This window comes from Porites lutea, chromosome 6 (genome assembly GCF_958299795.1).
Source record: "Porites lutea chromosome 6, jaPorLute2.1, whole genome shotgun sequence".
Taxonomy (NCBI): Eukaryota; Metazoa; Cnidaria; class Anthozoa; order Scleractinia; family Poritidae; genus Porites; species Porites lutea.
Genome location: NC_133206.1, coordinates 2,497,962 through 2,519,548, shown reverse-complemented (window position 1 = coordinate 2,519,548; position 21,587 = coordinate 2,497,962). Strand labels below are relative to the sequence as shown.

General features: G+C 39.3%; 3 protein-coding genes and 1 long non-coding RNA gene across 14 annotated transcripts in view; 1 reads left to right on the top strand and 3 right to left on the bottom strand.

Annotated features, from left to right (window-relative positions):
- Nucleotides 1-1,578: 1,578 nt before the first annotated feature.
- LOC140940025 (uncharacterized) lies at nucleotides 1,579-9,604 on the bottom strand. Of its 7 annotated transcripts, none has more exons than XM_073388887.1 (9): nucleotides 9,012-9,603; nucleotides 6,168-6,803; nucleotides 4,919-5,296; nucleotides 3,946-4,465; nucleotides 3,568-3,690; nucleotides 2,402-2,464; nucleotides 2,046-2,117; nucleotides 1,786-1,839; nucleotides 1,579-1,673 (listed from the first exon to the last, which is right to left on the bottom strand). In XM_073388887.1, exons 1-9 carry the CDS (start codon nucleotides 9,073-9,075, stop codon nucleotides 1,616-1,618), a joined length of 1,968 nt encoding a protein of 655 aa, XP_073244988.1. In that variant the 5' UTR covers nucleotides 9,076-9,603; the 3' UTR covers nucleotides 1,579-1,615. The 7 variants fall into 7 exon arrangements, with proteins under 7 accessions (XP_073244988.1, XP_073244987.1, XP_073244992.1 ...); XM_073388886.1 differs by having other exon boundaries at nucleotides 2,046-2,120; nucleotides 9,012-9,601; XM_073388891.1 differs by lacking the exon at nucleotides 3,568-3,690 and having other exon boundaries at nucleotides 9,012-9,604.
- A 244-nt stretch (nucleotides 9,605-9,848) lies between these two features.
- LOC140940026 (uncharacterized) lies at nucleotides 9,849-17,039 on the bottom strand. 5 transcript variants are annotated; one of them, XM_073388898.1, is made up of 8 exons: nucleotides 16,267-16,375; nucleotides 15,162-15,494; nucleotides 14,513-14,792; nucleotides 13,006-13,140; nucleotides 12,098-12,184; nucleotides 11,956-11,994; nucleotides 11,475-11,534; nucleotides 9,849-10,189 (listed from the first exon to the last, which is right to left on the bottom strand). In XM_073388898.1, exons 2-8 carry the CDS (start codon nucleotides 15,478-15,480, stop codon nucleotides 10,180-10,182), a joined length of 930 nt encoding a protein of 309 aa, XP_073244999.1. In that variant the 5' UTR covers nucleotides 15,481-15,494; nucleotides 16,267-16,375; the 3' UTR covers nucleotides 9,849-10,179. The 5 variants fall into 5 exon arrangements, with proteins under 5 accessions (XP_073244999.1, XP_073244997.1, XP_073244995.1 ...); XM_073388894.1 differs by lacking the exon at nucleotides 16,267-16,375 and adding an exon at nucleotides 16,766-17,039 and having other exon boundaries at nucleotides 9,851-10,189; XM_073388895.1 differs by lacking the exon at nucleotides 16,267-16,375 and adding an exon at nucleotides 16,766-17,039 and having other exon boundaries at nucleotides 9,856-10,189; nucleotides 11,956-11,991.
- LOC140940029 (uncharacterized) overlaps nucleotides 14,513-21,587 on the bottom strand; it is a 13,143-nt gene continuing 6,068 nt past the window's right edge. Inside the window, exon 4 of the mRNA XM_073388901.1 lies at nucleotides 14,513-14,633. The gene's annotated coding sequence lies outside the window, so the exon portion shown is untranslated. The remainder of the gene's footprint in view (nucleotides 14,634-21,587) is intronic.
- Nucleotides 20,710-21,587, top strand: part of LOC140940030 (uncharacterized) — a 2,103-nt gene continuing 1,225 nt past the window's right edge. Inside the window, exon 1 of the long non-coding RNA XR_012166290.1 lies at nucleotides 20,710-20,877. This is a non-coding gene — a long non-coding RNA (uncharacterized lncRNA). The remainder of the gene's footprint in view (nucleotides 20,878-21,587) is intronic.

Here is a 21,587-nt window from a genome sequence, read left to right as displayed (position 1 = left end):
GATATAGGCATATTTTTATCCCCTAAAAATTTTTCATTTGTTAGGATTTCCTAGCTGAAGGTCTAGTGATCCGAAAATTGTAGGGATCAAAACTTACCTTTTCGAAAATTTCAGCCAGAAAAAAGGCTACGGAAAATTCTAGGTGACCTTTTAAGGGTAAAAATCCGTTAAAAATGGGCAATTATAGTAGTTTTTAGATGTTCGAAAATCCTAGCAGAGGCATGCAAGCAAACAATTTTACAACAAATGTTCCGAAAATTCTAGTTCTCAAATCGTCTTCCGAACAGATATTTTTGGGTGCCCCTGAAATATCGTCAATATCCACATGCATGACTTGTATCATACATCTATGCGTTCTATGCTGCACACCTTTGCGCAGATTTTTCGTCTGTTCAATAATTAACACAGTGCATTCACTGTTAAGCGTAGGTTGGGCCCAAAAACACCTTTATTGGCATGGGGCATCGGAGGCTTGCGGGAGACGAGGCTAATGAAAGAAAACAATCGTAATGTGCCGGAGAGTTCTGGTCACAAGGCAGAGATTAAGCGACACATTTCGACCTGAAAACAAACTTAATCATCACCTTGGTTATTTTTTTTCCTCACAAATCCACGCAGCGCATCATAGCAAGGATGCCAAGCATATTTCAGGAGAGAGGCGTCCATCAAGGGTTGTACTTAGGATGGATACTCCAAAATCATGCACTTGAAAAAAGTCTTACATCTTTGTTAAAGTGTGAGATGAAACATACCGGTTTGGTTTTTTAGCAGCCGTTTTAGGAGTCGGTAAGTGCCTTTTGCAATGAATTTCGAATGCAAACGTACTTGCAAATGGAAACGATTTTGCTCGCAGACGAGTTTATACCATATCGGCTTAGTCGGGCATCCGTTCTTTAAATGCGATGAAATGCGTTTACGTTGGGTTTTCACTGTCAAAACAGCAGTTACTCTTCTGAAAAGTATCTTTGAATTCATGTTTATAGAGGTCACGCTAGCGGAAGTTCTTAAAAAAATATTTTCGAAGTTTCTCCAGCGTGTTTCACGAGTCCAAGTGGTAACGATACGGCCCGTCGCGTAGAAGGTCTCGAGTTCCGGCAATACTTGTTTTTCTTTTTCTCTTTTTCTTTTCTTTTGGTTCTCTTTTTATTTATTGCACTTTTGTTTTGTTTCTTTATATCGCTTAAGGTTTTTAAATTTATAAATTTTCCTCCCTATTGCCTTGTTTCTTTTCAACTTCTTGCCGTTGCCCCGAATTCCTTCGCGAGGTCCTGCGATTCACGTATTTCTAGCTACGAGGTGCGTGCAAAACGCCAGTTTGGAGTATTCATTCCATTCTTTTATATCCGCCAAGTGCAAGACCTGCAAGAGAACACGCGTCCTGCCGGTAACGGGAAGTAGGGAGACCTGATCAAAAATAAGGCAGGTTTCGGAGACCGAGGTCCATCACATCCTAAAAAGAAAACTATGATTGCACAGCTGTAGCAAGTTATCGGCTCTAGGTCTTTCGAGGCTAACTTTCCAGATTATCGAATTTTTAAAATAATTTTAAGGACTATTTACTTTGTGCGAAACATTTATTTCTCCTTTTCTAGATAGATTTTTTGGAAACTATTAACTACGCATAAAGAGGATTTTCTGTTCTTGCCTCTTTGGCGTTCGTACCATCGACGTAACTGAAATATAAAAATAAAACATATAAATGATAAATTAATGACATGAACTTGCATTGTGTAAATTACAGTATTGCTTTCAATCATCATGCTACACATATGGTCTTATACTCACCTCTCATATAAAGGGTTGTTAGTTGTCAACTGACCATGATCTATCAGCAGTTCACTGAAGAAAATAAATCACAATTACTATCATGCAATGAGTAAAGCCTTTTCGAAATATTTGAAGATCGTGCGGGTCAGTTGGTTTGTCGTAGCTGTCAAATAATGTTGGATTTATTACTGTTCACATTTATGATGTAACGCTAACCTTAACAAAATATTTTATCAGTAATTATTTATTTATCCCCAGTTCTCCACCTTTGCCCTTACCTCCTTTCACAAAGAGGGCTGGCACTATCTTCCATTTTGCTATTGTCCAGCTTGTTACAGTCGTTCTTCACACTTCTTGAGCAGAAAATAAAATAGCACATGACAATGTTATTAGTATCATTATCATTGTCATAAGTGACTAATAAAATTCAATGTTAAAATGATGATGTTGTAATTTAATAGTCAAAAAGAAAGAAAGAAAAAAAGAACAAGGTTCCAATTTACCGGCCACAAGACAAAATTTCATGTTAATACACACTGTTAGCAGTCTAAAGTATTGGCCATCTTCCTTCTGTAAGTTTGTCCGACTTTGCACCAGAGTTTTAGCATTGATAACCGAATAACGAAATGAGTACCTCTTATGGTATAGGGGATTGTCGATTAACTTGTTTCCCAGCGGGAAAAATTCTTCCATTTCACTGTAAAAAGTAAATGCACAAATAGATTTTTTTATTATACGCTTCTCTGCGTTGTATTCTTGTGCGAAAAGGTTATTAATTTTTTAATAATAATAATAAACTTTATTTATATAGTGCTGTTTCCTAGAGCTTAAAAGCGCTTTACAGAGTTCGTAAAAAGAAAAATAATGAATTAAAAACTTACATCGAATGATAATAAAATAAAATAGATGAATTAATTATGGATTAAAATGAATTAAAAATTAATCAGAAACTTACGTTAATGATAAAAATGCCTAATCTGAATTACACTAAATTTAAGGATAAAAATCCCACTAAAAATTTCTAAGTTGTACTAAAAACTAGATCCCTAAAATCAAAACGATAACATCTAGAAGATATATGATTAGATAATCTATATACTACATTGGCTAATCCCCGTAAGTATGTTTGAAAAGGTAAGTCTTAATGTTGGATTTAAACTCTGATAATGAAGCACTTCCTTTGGCAGTTATTTAAGATAAGCTGTAAACAATGATTATCATGGTGAAGTGCAAAACAAAATTTGAAAAAAAAAAATTAATATCGGCATATGTAAGGGAATCCAGATTCCTGAATCTGGGACATTTTTTGCTCGTGGAACCCGAAATCCTGGGCTTTGAAATAAATCTGGAATTCAAGTTCCACTGACAAGGAATGCGTAATCCAGTGGAATCTATAATCCGCATCGTGGAATCCAGAATCCAGAATCCAAGACTGTCTTGGATCACAGCTCAGGACGAATCAGAATTCCGCTAATGATTGGAATCTGGAATCCAAGTTCCACTGTCAAGGGATCCGAATCCAGTACCTGACTTGACGACCTGACGACCTCCGAATCTACAAAGTGGAATCTAGAATCCAGTACAGACTTGGATCCCTACTTTTTCTTTCCCTAGAAGTTAATACCAACACTGACAATAAAAATACCTCAGAAAGTGATTTACATTATCAGTGAAGGTAAAAGCGTGGAGGACATGGGGCGATTGACAGAATGCATATAATTCCTTACGTTGTTGAACAATGAAATGATGCGTGAAGGAACCTAGGAGAAAGTGTCATTTAAAAAGTAAATAATCCAATACCTTTCTCCATAAATGCTGATCGGAGATCTAGGAACAGAGGAACCTGTGGTATTTCTCTCACTACTGTAGGTCACCCAGTTAAAAGGGCTACTTTGATCAAGACACTTCATACAGGAAATATTCCTAAAGTTAAAGGAATTATTTGTTTTACAGTCATACTGACAGGGTTCTAATCGGAAATGCACAATTATAGAGCTAACGCTTCCCTTATAAATTTTAGAAAGCGGAAAACTTCTCTATTCAGCCCGGATGCCAGAAAAACTGACGTTGTCGACACTGATGCTTTAATGTCTCACAAGTCTAAAAGTAAAAAACAGCACAGTAAAAACAGCAAAGATTCACATTTTGACTATGGACAAAAAAAAAAGGTTAGCTTACCGTCTTTTACAAAGCTTGAAGACCAAACACGCTAGTCCAAGAACTAACAAAACCAATGAAATGATAATGACGAGGAAGTACTTTAACGGCAGGCCCATGCTGTTTCGAGGTGGTTTCGACAACTCGGACGACTGTCCTACATAACGGTGAGTCATTTCCCCTGACTTCCTTTCTGTGTGGGCTGGATTAGTGGGTGTAAGTCTTTTCCTTTCATGAGAGGATTGGACGTTTAAAGTTACAAGTGTATTATCTTGTGATAGTTGGGATGGATCATTAGGTGTAATACTGCTCATATTTAATCTGTACGTTATTGTCCTCTCTTTTTGGTTAAAAGATCCACGGGTTAGCAGACCTTCTGTTGCTATAGTAACGTTGTTTCGCGCTCTACCCGTTGTTTTGTATCCGGTTGGTGCTTCTTCCGTTCCTGTTGTAAAGACTCCGTTCGCCCAACTTCTGCTTGAGCTACGCATGTTCATTACAGCTGATGAAGAAGTTGTCCTGGACATCCTTGTATTTCTATCTTAATTGCACAGAAAAGGAATGTGAATTAAAGACAATATTCTTTTTTCTAAAGAAAAGGTAACATTCTGTGCTCTGACTTCTTTCAAATAATCATATTGTCAGAGCGAGATAAAGCGGAAAATATTTATTTTTTGAAATTTGATTTCATCAAAAGAAATTCTGTGTTCCTGTTTTTAAAATGGCAATAGGCTTAAACATGAGTAATGTAGAAACCCGGAATTTTTGGTATTACCAACCATGAGAAAACTATACAAACTATTTTTGATTGTTGCTTGAGGACTACGTTACCCTCAATCGAAAACAATTTTTAAATGCTTCGCAAAATTTGTATCTCGCGCCGTGTATTCATAACCATTTGCTGAGTGCCCACGCACCCGCTGCATGGCCGGTAGGTATACGGTGCGAGCAAAAGTGCGCTGGGAGATCTCAATGATTAAATATAAGCTGTTACCTGTGATCGATGCTATTGTCGTATACGATGCATTGAATCCTTTCGCTGATATTGCATGATCTGAGTGAAACGTCACGATCAGCCTGTTTGTGGATGACTCTATAATATTGGGTGGTGTGGCCATCATGCAGTATCTACCAAGAACAGTCAAGTCACCAAGGGTGGACTCTTCTTTGACTTCCACGTAGTCACAACTGCACTGACCACCTCCGCAAGAGAATGGGGTGGACTCCAGCTCGAAAACGTCGAATTTTAACCTTATCACACAACCTTTGGGTACTGTAATGTTCCATTGACAGTCTTGATAGTCGTGATAGTTGTCGGGGAAATATGGCGAGGCAAATGTTCCCCTTGACTGACCCAAATGCAATTTACATTCTAAGGAAGAAAAAACTTACTTAGCCCAAAATCCACCATTTTTTGAACACTTATGTTAAGTGCACAGATTTGGTGCCATTTGCCGCGCATTGTTGCGTTGGAAGTTGTATGTTGTACATTTTACATCCCTTCCGATCCAGAGCAGCTTCAATAAGTTCTTCTCAGTAGTGATCAGTATCAGCGAAAAAACCATAGGGAGCCATGGGTTGTCGATCGGCTTGAGAGTGGTCCTCAAACCTTGCATAAGAGGAACCTTTCAATACGGAAAACTATAGGGCTTGTTCAGTCAGCGATCACAACAAAGCCTGTGGAGCTCCGAGGGGGGTACTTCCTTAAAAGAGGCTAATGGGGATGTGCCGCTGGATGGGGGTTGCCTTTTCACAAATGACTTATAATGGAGTCGCACATTTTCGGATTTTTGGGTAAGAAAATTCTACATACTTACGTTTAACGTACCAGAATATTTGTACTGAAGGTGAAAAGTAAAGTGTTCTTCATTCAATTTAAAAAAACGAGTCAATTCATTTTAGGATGACCTATTTAAAATATTGATAAGGAAGATACATAAATAGAAAGTGACTAAGTTGGGATCGCGAAAATTACATATTTGCCCAAAAGTGACTAAGATAGGGTCTATAATTGGCCACAGAGTAGACCATAATGGGGTAGGGGAGAGGCCAGAGGCCAGAGGCGCATACCCAGCGAAAATTAACCCAAGTACCCCCCCCCCCCCCCCCCCCCTCTTGGGATAGAGCTAAGAGGCGTTTGCAAGCGCATGTTAGGTTATTGATAATTACAGCTTGGGGCAAAAAAACCTAGAAAGGAAAAAGCTCGTATGGTAGAGCTCAGCTCTTCTCATTAAACAACTCACCTCTATAGTAGCAGTAGTAAATTGTGGGATCTCTTCTATGAGCTGCATAAGGATAAGGATAAAACCGAGCATCTTGGTTATTAGTATCTTCAGTATCAAAAACAATATACTCCAGTGAATAAACAGCACCCTCGACCTCTTGACAGATGGCCGCCTCAAATGCCAGTAAATAAAATGGGGTATTGACTGGAAGCGATATTCTCTTCATGGCAGAACCAGTTTTCTTACAGCAGAAATAAATCAAGGTATCTTGATTGTAGACTCCCTCAGGAAGTTCCCCTGTCCTGGAATTGTTATTAGTCCCGTTTATGCCGTTGTTGTCATCCCAGAAGACATATCCTTCGTGAAATCCTTGTGGACAAAAATATCCCTTTTTATAGATACAGTATGTCCCATCAGGCCACTTGGGCCGGCTTTCATCTGTCTCAGTATCGTTTTTAACACAGAAATAACGTTTTATATAAGGTGTTTCTATCTTTGACATCGAGTGGATTCTCGCTGAATGCTTGTTTCCGTTCTGATTGCTTTCTAGTTCCTCAATTCGAAGTCCCGTATACCAGGAAAACTTTTTATCTTCGGGACATCCCGTATCCGTCATTGGAAGGGCGTATGAGCCCGAGGGCCATACGGGACTTTCTAAGAGAATGGCGGGAAAAATGCAACACAGTTAAAAAGTCAAATGAATCGTTTATGCTCTAATACTTCCTATCAAATGTTGCCGTAAATCAAGTCAGCATAAAATCATTAATGAGAAATAAAAATCAAAGTAATTAGGGCAACCGAAACATGCAAGAAACCGCATCACGTGATTTTTGCACGTTTTCTTTCTTTCTTTCTCGCCAAACCTCTTTAAAAAGAAATAAAAGATAACTGATCATTATAATTGATCTACGTTTAATTTTAATTTTGCCGTCACTATGTTTGTTTAACAGCCTGCTGACTCCAGAGGTCAGTTCTCAAAATGTCTCAGAGTGCACGGCTCAAAAACGTTAGTCCCCGGCCACGTTGTCACGACGTCAGCGCTGCATTTGCACAAAATGTTTATTATAAAAAAGACATTCTTTAGCATCAATGTTAGGGTTTTATTTTAGTATAAAAGTTTATAAATATTTTAGTCGAAACAAAATCAAAAGCATGCTGACGATCTCCTGATCACACAGGTTAATGCCGATAGGGGAAGTGAAATTATTGAAATGTAGCAAATTAAAATTAGTCAAGTTATATACTATTTTCAGGAAATATTTGTGACAAATGGAACGGAAAAACGTGAGTAAAGTAGATGTGTGATTCTGACCTGGCAATATTACATTAAAAAATGACAAAACAAAACAAGGTACAAAGTAGGTTGTGTCATCTGGAAGCTGATTGGCTCTATGGATTGTGTTGATTGCAGTTTAACTTCTCCACAACGGTTAGCTCAGGGACAGACGAAAGTGGCCGTTATAGAGAGGTGGTTAATGTAGAGAGGATTAAACAAGAGTCAATATAAATGAACTGTCCGCCCCAGAAAAGTGGCCGATGTAGGGAGGTAGCCGTAAGTATTAAGTAATTGGCCGTAAGGCCGTAAGACAGTATTATTCGACCGTTTTAAGGCCGGGTTAGCTAGGCACTGATGTCAGCACCACTTTTTTAATGTTGGTCTTACAGAAATCGTCACTTTTGTTGGCGTTGGAGCGAATTTGAAATTCTTCATTCTGTACCTGGTTAACGTTTCTTGAAGCAATTGAATTTCTTTTTCATTCTATAACGAGTTAGTTTTTTTGCCGATGATTATAAGGCACTCAGCTTAAAAAGGTCAAGTGCGGTTAGGGTTTTGATACAATCCACTTTATCATCCGCTTACGTTTGCAAGTTATAATTTGTGAAAGATTTATGGTTTTAACACTTTTTTGATTCATCATGGTAACCAGGATTGAACGTTATCACCCAACGGATGGACCATTACCATGCAAAGGAAAATTTTCTGAGAAGAAATAAGACCGAAAGGAATTTATAGCGCAAAAAAATTCATGCAGCTCGAAAATTCCCATCCCCACCTTAATAATCGCTCAAAATAGCATCCATGGCTTTAGATTACCGGAAGCCTGATCGCCGGTGTCAAAGCTCTTTTCAGAGCGAAATTTATATTATTTTTGTCCGCAATGGCACACATCCAGTTTTCATATACAACAACAAGACAGAAAAATATTTGTTGAACAAAAAAAATTCAGTTTCCGGGGAGAAATTTCACCGCAAAATATTTTCACCAGAAACCTTTTGTGGGAGTTTTTATAAGATGTTTGCGGTTTTCTCGCCTCATATTTCCCTGCCTAAAATTCAAGGATTTCTCGTCTTTAAATTTTATATACGGTATGCCAGATCTTCCTTAGTACATTGCGAAAAGGAGAACATAGGCCGTATTGTCTCAAGAGGCAAGCAATAACACTGAATGAACGCTATACTTGAATTATTACAGTGTACCACCTCGTCCCTCCGCGGAGACGTCTTTCTGATATTCTTTCACAATAGAAGTGGGAGCTTTTGTTGGAGGAGAGAGTTTTAGTAATGTATGTAACACTCATCGGTTCTAATTTGAAAAACGTCTGTATAGATGATGTTTGCCAAACAACTGAATGATTTATGTTCCGGACTCACGCGATTCTTCAGTTGATTGAGAGTGTTCCTTTTGAGTATGAGTAAGCTCAGGTTCTGAAAATATGTCTTTGGAACCATGGAAGCCCTTTCGAAAAGTACAACAATAACAGAACAGAAAGTCCTCGCTTAAAAGTACTAAATAGTATCTCAAGAATATGACGGTAGAATCGACAAATTACACAGTTATTCCAGAATGGAATATTTTCTTACCTGTTACTTCAACATAACACCATATTGTGTCAAACAACAAGCAACAAAAAATAGGGACAAACATTCCTCCGTGAAAATCTTTAACGATGTCAGACCTTGAAAAGCTCAACCAAATGACAATGCGAGAATATATACTGGCCAACTATAATACATCTTGCTTTTGGAAACAATGGCGTCCTTACACCACACTTGTGTATAAAAGTGTGACTTTACAGACTGTAGAACCATTTCCTTTTGATGTCCGTTGTGATTGGTTGAGTAGGCCAGCGTGTAGCTTTCTAACAGGAAATCAATGGAGTACTGGCGGAAGGACGTGACCTCCTCATTATTATCTTGTTTTCTCCCCAGCTATCATGAATTAGCATTAGCCTGCTCACACAACCTCTATTTTCTCTTTTAATAGAGATCGTCGAGCGGGCGTGTTGAAATAAAAACCGAGGGGGGTTTATTGACCGCACGCGTAAGGGGTCCGGTGGGGTTTCTTTCTTCTTTTCTCCAGCGCGGAGCGCTCGTCAAGGATCGGGAGAGCTTGCTCGCAGGGTAGCTCCCACGCTCTCGCTTCGCTCGGCGTTGTCGAATGTGAAGGAAAAAAAGAAAGAAAGAAAAAGGTCTGTGGAAAGGCTAAATTAACATTGATCAAAGTACCATCAGCTGACTAAAACGTAGCCGATAGAAAGGGATTGCGGCCACGTGCGGGATGCGGTACTTGTTTGTTTAAGGCTGATTTGGCACCTCCCAACCTGTGATCACGTGAGTAGGAATCAGTGATCGCCAGGATCCGCTGCTCAGTGCGCAGAGATTTGAGAACGATGATTGAAAGGTATAATTTAATATTTATCTAGGTTTATCGTACAAAAACTTAATACAACTACAAAAAGCCACTGCAAAACCGCCCTAAGCGTTGGCTTGCAAGCCTGCTACACTGAAAACAGATCACTGGCAAGTCGGACAGAGAAGCTTTTTCCATAAAAAGTTAAAGGATCTGTTCTTTGCCAATGGTGGATTCCCAAACGGGAGTTACAACTAAGGATTGCTTCGTAACTAAGCAGGATCTAACGGACGATCAAAGTAATTCCGAGCGATTGCTGAAAGATCATCTCTGAGCACTTCTACAGTCAGAGGTGAATCGTCGATCTACATGCATGTCAGATACACCACGTCCAGAGACTTAAAACAGTCTGAAAATAAAAAGATCAGAATTTTCGTTTTCAGTGTTATTTGAAAACAAATATCAGTCATGTAATGGACAATAATTAAAATTATTAATGTGAAGTGTTTGAAAGATAATGTACTTCCAGGCAATCGGAAGGGTGATTTGGACCTACATTTTAGCAGCTTTAAAGAAGTCGTCACAGGTTTTCGCGTCTTTGTGCCTACGTATGCTTTGAGGCTAATTTTACCACAAATACGGATAAATGCATGGATGTGCGAGAAAAATAGACCGCGAGTGGTCGTCCTTCTTTCCTCAGAGCCACGCGCGGCGAAAGAACTAAAAGGAAAATGCTCGGAGTCTACGAGAGAAACACACCTCACACGACGAAGCTTAAAAAAAAAAAATTTTCGCTCGAGAACGTGATCTAGGGGGGAAGGCAAAAGCTTTGAATTTTTTATTCAATGGCAATGATATTTTTAACTCGGCTCTCTTTCGGAATTAAGAATCCATCAAAAGGAAGTTTGGAACTGAAAACAGGTCACTTTCACGATGCCACAAATTAACGGCTACAGCTACGTACTTGTTTTACCTCCCGCTCTTTTTTTAACTACAATTCTAGTGCCGGGTTCAAACAATCCTGCGCTGCTGACACCCAATGATTTTTGAAACAGACGAGTTATTACCTCGTATATGTTGGCCTATACTCGTTACAAAGGGGTGTAAAACACTTGAAACTTCAAAAAATGATTGAATGATTTCGAATGAAGAAAATAGATGATCTGCCGTAAATCCTATATTTAGACCCCCCTCTCAAATAAGCCCCCCCCCCCCCCCTTTTCAGAGGAGGAAAGTTAATAAGCCTCCCCTCTCTATTAAGTCCCCCCTCCCCCTCCCCCAATTCTTATTCTTTACAAAAAAATTAACGATTAAAGTGGACTAATCAGTTATGGCTTATTCACGCTGACAGTTCATATTGTTTTTGGACTTTGGCCGCATGACCTCCAACTTCATATGCTTAACTTTCTCAATTTTGCGCTCTAGTTCTCTGTGGAGAACATTTTTGAAGAATAAGAATTTTGTTTTTGTTACTTTTAGGCTCCCACAAGTGAAATAAATACTTTTGACAGTGACTTTAATTGTACAACGCGTAAGTCTACTCTGTCTCATACCACGGTATTTTTGCTACAGGTGATGCGTTTTGCTAAATTAAATAAGCCCCCCCTCAAAAGTGCTTGAAAAAAATAAGCCCCCCGGGGGGCTTAATAGAGGATTTACGGTCACTATGGACGAGTTCAGAACGATGTTTTCACCTTTCGTAATCCGATGGTGTCTGTTCTTTAGACAGGGCAATATGTGCTTCACCGGAACCACTAGGTACAAAGAACAAAATTGAGAACAAAAAGAAAAATAGCATATATTAATTTGACTTTGCAAGCAGAGAATAGACTACGGGTAACTTTAATTTCTTATAAGAAAACCTCTGATCACTAACACAAGCAGCTTATTTAGAACTGTTTAAAAAACGAACAGGAGTATGTTATCAGGTTTAAAAACTCGAGGCAAAGCCGAGAGTTTTTAAACCTGATTACACGACTGCGAGTGTTTTTGAGAAGCTTTAAAATCTCTGAAATAGATCAACTCATTCTTGCACTAATATTTAGACTTGGGGTTATTTTGGTCTAAAAAATTGGACATATAGACACTAATTAAACATAGATTTCTTTTGTTTTTTTTTATGAATTATTAATAAGTTTTGAATTATAAATAATTATTTCTTGGGAAATATCTTACCTGACATATAGAACGTTATCAGTGGATTTTTCATAACTGCTTTGCGATAAAAAGAACGAAAAATAGATTAGCTTTACCCGAGAAAATAACAAAATAGTTAACATGAGGGAAGTTTGATCACCTCAGGAGCCTGGCTGATTACCTGGATTCTTCGACCACTGAATTTCTGACTTCCTTGTCGACATTTGGGTTGCGAATTGACAGATCGGCAGTTTTCCTTTCACGGTAGCTGTAGGGAGGATAAAACAAGTGTTGGAATAACACTGCAAATAGATGTAATCAAATCCATAGAGCAGCTCAGTTCCGAGTTTATAGAGAGAAAGAGATTAAAGATGCAAGGTAAACTGGAAAAAACGAGCTATACTCTTATTTTTCTCACTTGTTACTCGAGGGTTTGCCGACAAAATATTGGAAAGACTGATTGTTCTAAAAGTTATCTATCTTTATTGTAGCAGTGAAAAGTTTGCGGCCTAAGAGGATCATGCATTCCACAATAAACCTCGAAGGGAAACACACAAAACGCAACCTCAGTACAGTGAAAAGGAAAATTCAAGCAAGAAAAAAAACGGCTATCTTGCTTTACTCTTAACTTTATAACTTCCTGTTGTTAAAATATAGTAACCATAGGAAAACCCCCTGAATGCAGAGGTCCACTCGACGCGTAAATAATCCAACTGGTTCTTTCTTGACTGTCCTCTAATGTACAGATTGCCAGACGTTACTTGAAGTGGGAATTAAAACGAAACTGAATGCAAGGCTGGCAATACGGCAGTGAGCTGATTTATTCAAGGCCAAATCAGTTAACGATCCTTCTGCAGTGTTTCCAGCCTTGTGTTCAGTTTTGTTGTAATCATATTTATCAAGAGAAGTGGTATAGGGGTAGGCGTGGTCCTTGGATGCCCGCACACTTCCCCTGTCCTTCCGCTACTTTAGACACCCTAGCTCAGATAAGCTTTGTATTTCATAGTGATTCCTCAAAATAAAATCCTTATCCGATCCGTTCACGTGGATTCTGCGATAACTACTGATCTGGGATTGATATAAACACACCTGTCGCCTTCCTCCTCCCTCTCTGGCTCCATAGATAAACCATCCATCATATTCTGAACATCTGTGCTGTTGTTGTTTATGTGATATTCAACGCGATATTTTTCATTGTGAGGTTCCTTGTCTCTTTTCATTGTGCTAATAACAACAAACAACCTCCAAGAAGTAAGTTTTGATATCTGACATACAGCTCGTGAACTATGTAACAATTATTCCTCGAGCCCGACTGGGCTCTGAGTCAATAGCTCATGAGGCCGAAGGCAGAATGGGCTATCGACTCAGAGGCCATGAGGGCGAGAGGAATAATTGTTTTAGTAAAATTCAACTAGTTGGTAACAACTTAGCTAGTTAAAGCTAGACTTAAATCCTTTTTTTGCCGCCAAAAAGCCGAAGCTTTACGCTACTAGTGGGCTATAACATACAGCCTAGTAGTAGCTCAACCAATCAGAACGCAGCATTGATAATAGACCACTAGTTGGATTTTACTAAAAGCAAATACTCGGAAAGAAACCCTAGCGGTTCATGAACTCTACGTATACACTATTGACTTCTGAAAAGTATTCTGCTGGTAAGTAGCATGCACAAGAAAAACCGAAATTAAAACAGGCGACAATTTATCGAGTAGCCCAAGGTCCTAAGGCATCATTTCCTGCTTGAGAATTTGCTTTAGAACTGTACACTTTTTTAAAGAAATTTGTTGAATATTCACAGGAATAATTACTTGTTTTGTTACACAGTTACAGATAAAAAGTACGAAGAAAAGAAATTACAAGTCAATTGGGCAGGGTACAAGATATGGACTCCGTTTAACATTAAGTCGCGAGCTTAGTTTTTCGTTTTCGATTCACATTGTTTAGTGCTGGAAGATGTAACAATTAAAGTGCAAGTCGTGTTTCAAAGCTTTTGTCCACAACAATGATAATCGGCTACGTGCGCAAGGTAGATCTAGTCTGAAGGTAGTAGCCACCAATAAACCTTTTTAGTCCATACTAAAACAGTGGATAACGTTTTTCGCGAGCTCTGATTGGCTACTCAAACGGGATATCCAGTGCTATTCACTGATTCACCTCCAGCTCCTCCGAGCAAGCGACGCCAAACTTGCTTAACGGTTACGAGAAAAATGAGCTAAAATGGCTCTCCGGTTTGCTGCCGTAACATACAAATAAATTTCACAAATAATCAAACAAGCTAGCTGTTCCCGAAATACACGAATCGAAGAAGGTAACGAAATTTGGTTTGGCAGTTTTAAAAGGTAAAGCTTTGCCTGTTTGACTTGAATTTGTGGGCAAGAAAACGCCAGGGCCTTTCAGTCACTTGCGCGTCCAAAATTGCAATCGTTGGCAGCAGTAAAAGATTTAAAAAATCATCATTTTTGTGCTCAATTATCTCACTGTTTTAGTGTATAGTATAGTGGTGGATATCCACCACTAGCCACCTCCACTTAAGTGAATAATTCTTATCTAATACAAATACTAAATCACGTGGTTGTCATATTACTGGATTAAGTTACCTTAAATGCCTCCTCCATATGAATAGAAACAGTAGGACCAAAATACATAGTAACAAGCCACCAGCTAAGATAGCGGTGACTGCGAAAAGAGCTATCCTTTTCACACTATTAGATTCTTCTTCTTCATACTCTATTTTACGCTGAGGGGCATTATTTCCAATTGAATGCTCTTGTGAAGTTCTGGTTTGAGCAGATGATACTTTTCCTCCTGAGGTCGAAGATTTTATCTCATGACCATGTGTATTCAGTGCTGGAGCCGACTGCGTTGGTGACTTGGTTCCTGTCAGGATCAAGAAAGGAATAAGGCGAGAGAACAATCAATAACGTTCACAAGAAATCTTGCACTTCTTCTTTTCCCTTATTCCCTCCCGCCTCCCCCTTCCCCTTTCGATGACTGCCACGCAGGCTACTTGGACCCCGAAAGGAACTGATGAGGCCATTAGAAACATCTAGATCTCCATGGCCAGTTCGCTCAATAATGGAATATCTTCTGGTTCATGTCTGCAAGGGTGACTGATAAATTAGAACTGATCACTTCTTCAAGGAAATTAAAGGCAAAGGTGGGGGAGAGGGGAACCGAGCAGGCTGATAACCACGAAGAAAAGAAGAGCGATTTGATGATAAAATAGAAACAAAAGCTAACACCCACCTGAAGCGTTTTTACATGGGCAGAGTCTACGGACGTTGTCATTATTGGCCGTGTAACAGTCAATAGTACTGGGTATAGCTTTGAATCCAGTGCATCTACCTGCCCATTGCAGATTTTTGGATGGCGGCGATGCAGATATATAGTTTGGTTGGTCTTTGTAAAAGTAATAATCTGTGTCGTTTTTCGTATCACAGGTAATTCCTAAAGACTCAAATATGGATAAAGCAGATGAGTTTGGAAAGCTCTGGCCTGTTCCAGCACATTGAAGACCAAAGGAGGCGCAAACTGAGTCACAGTTCTGTTTCCCACTTGTCGCCATAAAATACTTGATACCTGTGGAAGTACAGAAAACACATGACATGAAATAAAATTCCATGTTTCTCCCGTCAGGAAATACAATCAGTGAACTGGCTTTTTGATATCATTTAATTGTGGAATTGTAAAATGAAATCAATACTTGTCTTTTAAATACAGTTACCCGCGGAACTAAAACTGTGTGTAAAGCTAACGCTGGCACTTGTAATGAGCCGTTAACTACATATGACTTCGCGCAAAGCCGGTAGGCGAGTGCTCCCACCACTGCGCCTCATTAGTATTCAACCACTTGGGAGCAAAAGCGTCCTTAGCAGCAGCTCATTCTGGAAAGGTTACGGTCTTTCCAATCTTGTTCAGGCCCGTTGCGTCCGGTCCGTTCTTTGTGGACACCATGGTTTTCTCATAGCGCCAATATATAGCACACTATACATGGGACATAGTTTGTACCTTTACTACTGGATACTACATACAGGGGCATTCCGTCATGCAACGACCGAATGCTTCCAAATACATCTGAAGTGTCTCAAATGGTTTTCACTATGCTTTAGAGGCCTTTTTTGTTACTTTGAATTAGAGCTGCCCTAACTTTGAGTCTCGCAAGTTTTAGGTGGCTTTCCAGTACAAGATTCGTGGGGAAGTTTTGTCTTAACAGCCAAATTTGGTTGGACCTTGGGGCGTAGCCTCCATTGAGTACCCCTTCTCGGCCATATACTGGTCCAGCCGTGAATCGAACCAGAAAAGTTTGTTCTACGTGACAATTATTAACAATGCGTGAATCGGTATAAAATACCATGAAAACCAAACTGAAGAATAAAGTCAGCGATCCTATGTAAGTTCCCTAGTAGTGCCGTTTACGCTTCATACCAGGCGTCTAAATAACTAGCACCATCGATCAAATCTCATGATCATTTTGTTTTGTTGCCAAGTTTTAATGTTCATTGCAACTCAACCTATAACCTTTTAGTCTTTGTCGCTATTTTTAAGACGTAATCGAAACCGCGTTTGTGTAAGAAGTCGTGTTGAGACTTGCCCTGCTTGACAATGAAACCCTTTTCGTGACAGTTCTCCAAAAGCTCTCGTAAGTTTCATTTATTTTTAAAAAGGCAAGAAGATGAAAGAGAATGACGTCTCTAACTAGCGGATTAAACGTAAGTGAGATCACTTTCAAACCTCTCGTGATTAAAGTCGTTAGATAATTCTTCGTTAAACTACGTCCGAGGCGTTTGAAGACATTATAACACTGTATAGTTTCGTTATTTCTTTGACGTGTGTTATCGCCGTCCGCCTACCTGCAACGCTTGCCCATATGCTGGTCGTGAAGGTCGTTGAAATCAAGGCAAGAAATGCTACCCTTGCAGACATGATTACTCCAACACAATGTAAACTCTATCGACACCGATGGATCAAAACCAAGAGAGCTTACATTCAGCTGTAACATCGACTATGTTTTTCTTAGATTGGCGTGGTCTTTCACGTGCTGAGTTACGATGATAAGCTCTATCATGGAGTAAGTACAAATGCGACTACGATCAAGAGCCTCGATTTTTGTTTGACGTTGATGATGTGGTTTAAACAATACAATTGTATCCTCGATAACATACGAGGAAGAGTTCTAATTGGCCAGTAAACGACGCCTATTTTGGTTGGCATGGTGAATATATACTGTACTAATTGCCCTCGGGCAAAATATTCTGTGACTTTGTGGCTAAAACTGATACATTGTTTATAATAACGGAGAAACTACGGTGAATTCAGTGGCCTCTTTTGACCTTCTCTTCCGGCTTTTCACCGCTTGGATGTTAGCTAGACACGTCCCAACAGCAGGGACCGATGAGAGCGGTGTTTTTAAGGTGGTTGTAGATGGCTGTAGGTGGTTGTTGAATTTTTTGAGGTGGTTGTAGGTGGTTGTAGATGGTTTTAGGTGGTTTTAGGTCGTTCCATGTTTTAATAACTACGGGCAACTGTATTTGTAAGCTTAACTGCCTTTTGCATTTACTCTGAATTCACGTAGGTCTTCCTCAGCCAAAGATTCAAACAGTGAGGCCTCAAGGAAAAACAGTGTTAAAGAAGCTGAAAATTCTAGTAGTCGGTTCATTGCCAAGACCAGCTTCTCCTGAGCTTTGACTGAGTAAACCGGCACTGACTTAATATCTCAACTCAGGGGACTCCCTCGAGACCAAGACAAGTGTCCCGCACTGAATACAGCTATTTCGAGAAAGGTTGTCGGAAAAAATGTACACGCGACAATCCTGAAAGGTAGTATGGATATGATCAATACACTGTTCCTAACGACTGTAGCTGTCGAGGCGAACCTACTTTTGTTGCTTTTCTTTATAGCACTCGCAAATATACGTCATGGCCTCTCTTGTGCCATTCATTCAAATATTCGGAGGAAAGATGAACTCAAAACCATCTACAATACCTTTCTGGATTGTCAAGTGCACTCCCTTTTCCTACAGTCTCTCGAAATAACTGTAAATTGGTCTATGGTTTGTTAAGGGACCGGTCATTATTTATCTCCTGAGGCGAAAAGGGGAGGGGGCACTGGATTTTAGGGGGGATCACTTAATTTTCAGGAGAACAAAAGTGGGGATCAGTCGTAACTGAGAACTCAAAAGTCAAAAGGGGGGATCGCTGAAAACTTTGGAAAGATTCAGAGGGGGGACCACTCAAATATGCTTGAAAAATGAAGACATGGGGGGGGGAGGGGAATCGTGAAAGTCATCAAAAGTTATTAGGGGGGATCACTTCAGCGAAGTAACATTCAAATGGGGGATCGGCTAAATTTCACCTTGTTCAGCCCCTCCTATTTTAACTACCCTTCATATTTGCGGGTAAATTAATAAGACTCTTTATAAATCGCAAATTCAAATCTTGCCAAAACGTCAGAAAAAATGACTTCTTTGTTAGACTAAAAACAATCGTAATGATTCTAGTTGCGACAAAAAACATAACATACAGCACCCGGAAAAGTTATAAATGCATTGACTGAAGTAGCTATGGCAACAGCTAAGCCACTTGTGTTTAGTATACGGCTGACCGACTGACCTCTTTTGGGAATAATTTTAACCACAAATGGGACTTGTGGTCTTGGCAATGAATTCCCAAACAAATGAATTCCCAGAAAGGTTTTTCTCTGATCTCTTACGGTCTTGCTCAGAGTGAGATTCCGTGGATATAGTTTTTTGATAAGTTTCGTTGCGTGCCTCGTAACCTGCGATCAGGCGTTTTCTTTTCTTTTTACAAAACAAAAGGGAAGAAGGATACCCTGCGAGCAGTGGTTTCTCCAGGCCGGACGCTACGTCCGTCTTGGAGAAACCACTGCTCGCAGGGTAGAAGAAGGATAGCCTCTTCGCAGGATACGTGCCTCCTGTCTTCAATTGCCTTGGGTACGGGTATTGGGTACGGTTTTGGTCTGCGGGCAGGGCAAACATCGTTTTCGCTCCAAGCTTTCCTGTGCTCCCAAGCTGGTCTCGCCCGTCATTTGCGGGCAGGCCTCGTACTGAGTTCCCCGTAACCGCTCTTGCAGCTCACCCTGCCTGTAATTTCAGCCCTGAAGTCCTTTCTTGATTTTATCTTCTCGCGTTAAGAGAAAAGTCCACTTTGCTATAATAGATCTTTCAAAAGTGCGACGTTCAGCTCTGAAAACACATTTATTCATTCCTACAGGCATTGTCCAAACTCGCTTTAAAACCATGCAGCTCCCTTAGTAACAAGAAAACGTTCTGAATCACTAATCTCGATGGGTCCCTTCTTGTTGTTGCGCATGTGCAATATGTTAAAGGATGGTTGTCCTGCATTACGTTCGGTCGTGCTTCCAGTTTTGTAGGCGTACATTTCCTTTATGATGTTTCTTTACCCAGAACAAAAACCTCCCCTGCAAGTGTTTCACATATCATAATAAGAGAGAGTGTAGTGGAATGTTATAAACCAATCCATTTTTAATTTGTGGCACATTACCGCTAATCCGAGATAAGAAGGAGTTGAAGAGTTTCTTTATTTAACGTATTCCTTCGTGAAAGATGCTAAAAAGTTTTCTTTTTTTTACCTTTGGGCTTATCAGGCCTATAGGGCAGGACAAATCATGAAATTATTAGCCTACATTCCATGGTGACAAGCAACAGTAACAATGAAGAATAACTAAAAACCTTTGGCATCTGAAATAATCTAGATCAGTAAAATCTGAGGATCAAAATGAAAAATCTGGCAAATAACAACATTCTGCCGGTCGGGGTATGCACTATATGATGGGTATTTTATTGCATAGATTACTATCTCTATATCAGTGAGATGACATAGACATAAATATGACCTCAATTGCGTAATATGTGGGTAACAGTTCAATGCTAACCAGTCTAAAAATTTATCACTGGTTCGATCAGTTTCCCAAAATTGGTAATGCATTGTTTATTAATTAAATTCAGAAAGTGCTTGAAAGCTTGATTACTTTTTATTAGTTGAGTATTAAAACGATGCTGGACATAAAAGCTAATAAAACCTCTATGACCCTTGTATCTTAAGACTAAGTTACGACAGAGTCCTTCAAATAATAAAAAAATCTTGTGTATTTGACACTTGATTGGAGCTTACTCAGTAAAGCATGTCTTAAAATCAGCCTTTTATGATTTGAGGGGAAGAGAGCTGGAAGAGGCAAAATTTTCAAACACCTCTGGCTAAGATCATAACATAAAGCATGAATGGAAGCTAGCATTAAAGACAATTTTAAGATAACTGAGAGAATCCTCGCGCGCTGATTGGTCGAGAGCTATGGTCTATAAGATTTTAGACCATGGAATGACCTAACATGTCACGCAGTGCGGGTTGTTTTGATTTTTCGAAAAATAAATGTTATTGTAAAAAAAAAAAATTCGACCACAAATTTCCATGGTGTACACTCTTATAGACCATAGAAATGACGCCATAAAATGTTCAAAACTTTGCAGTGAAGCCACTCGCCTGCGACTCGTGTTTCCACTTGAGTTTTTAACATTTTATGACGTCATTTTCTATAGTTTACAAGAGTGTAGACCGTGGAAAATTCTGGTAGATTTGTTTTAAAATTTCCTGTGTATCATTTCCAACTATTATTTTGTCTCGTGATAACGAAGTCACAATCTACAAGTGTGCACGTGCCAGACCGATGAGTATTCATAAAAAGTGTGGTGACGTAACATCATGTTCCATAGCAACGTCAAAACTTAATTGTTTAGTTTACAACCCGATATAAATACGCAGTGGCCAGTTCCAATTCAGTGCTTTGTCAGTGACATAAAGTATGAACTTTGAAGGTTTAATAAGACTGATAGTTTAACGTACACATCTGAGGAATCCATGGAGTTTTTTAATGTTGTCTTCTTTGCACTGTCCTTTTGGTCGGTCGTCATCTGCAGCGTGTATTCAGGTACGTTTCTGTTTCTCTTTAGTTATTTGCATCACAGAATGGGACATTGCAGCCATTGCATTGTCTCAATACAGAGAAAATCAGTTCAGTGCAACCTTGTAGATGCTATCTTCAGACGGGAGAAGTGGATTTTCATTCTATGCATTTCTTGAGGGGCCTCAAGAGTAGAACTTTTTTATAATTACCACATTTTAAGTGGAATGTAAGACCATAAGGCCCATACATATGACATCTACTAAAGGTTCTAGATATCCAGCAGAGCTTAAAACAGTGAGTGGAAGGAAAGAATATCATGGCTAACAACTGTCTCTGTTCCAAATCATAAGGCGTGCAATGACAATAAGACGTATCCCTGACACAAAAAGGACATGATTGAACAATATTTTCTATAACTGGTTTAAAAATACAATCCCTGAAAAAGTCTACCCGTCATGAGAATCCTTTCTCTTTCAATTCGAGAAAAAACTCTGAGATAAGCACTTTACCAGCACCTTAGGGCAGCGCAACTTGAATGCATTTATGCCGGCCCTTTGGATTTATTTTTGTTCTCTTTTTTTTGTTGTTTAGAAAAGGATTTCTTTTGCTTTTAATTTTTCTTTATCTCGTTTAAAGACTAACCCTTAGAAATTTGGACGACACATTGTCCTCACATACATCGAATTTTGCCATAAAATCCCCGTCATTTATTACTTTGTATAGAGGGTAAAATT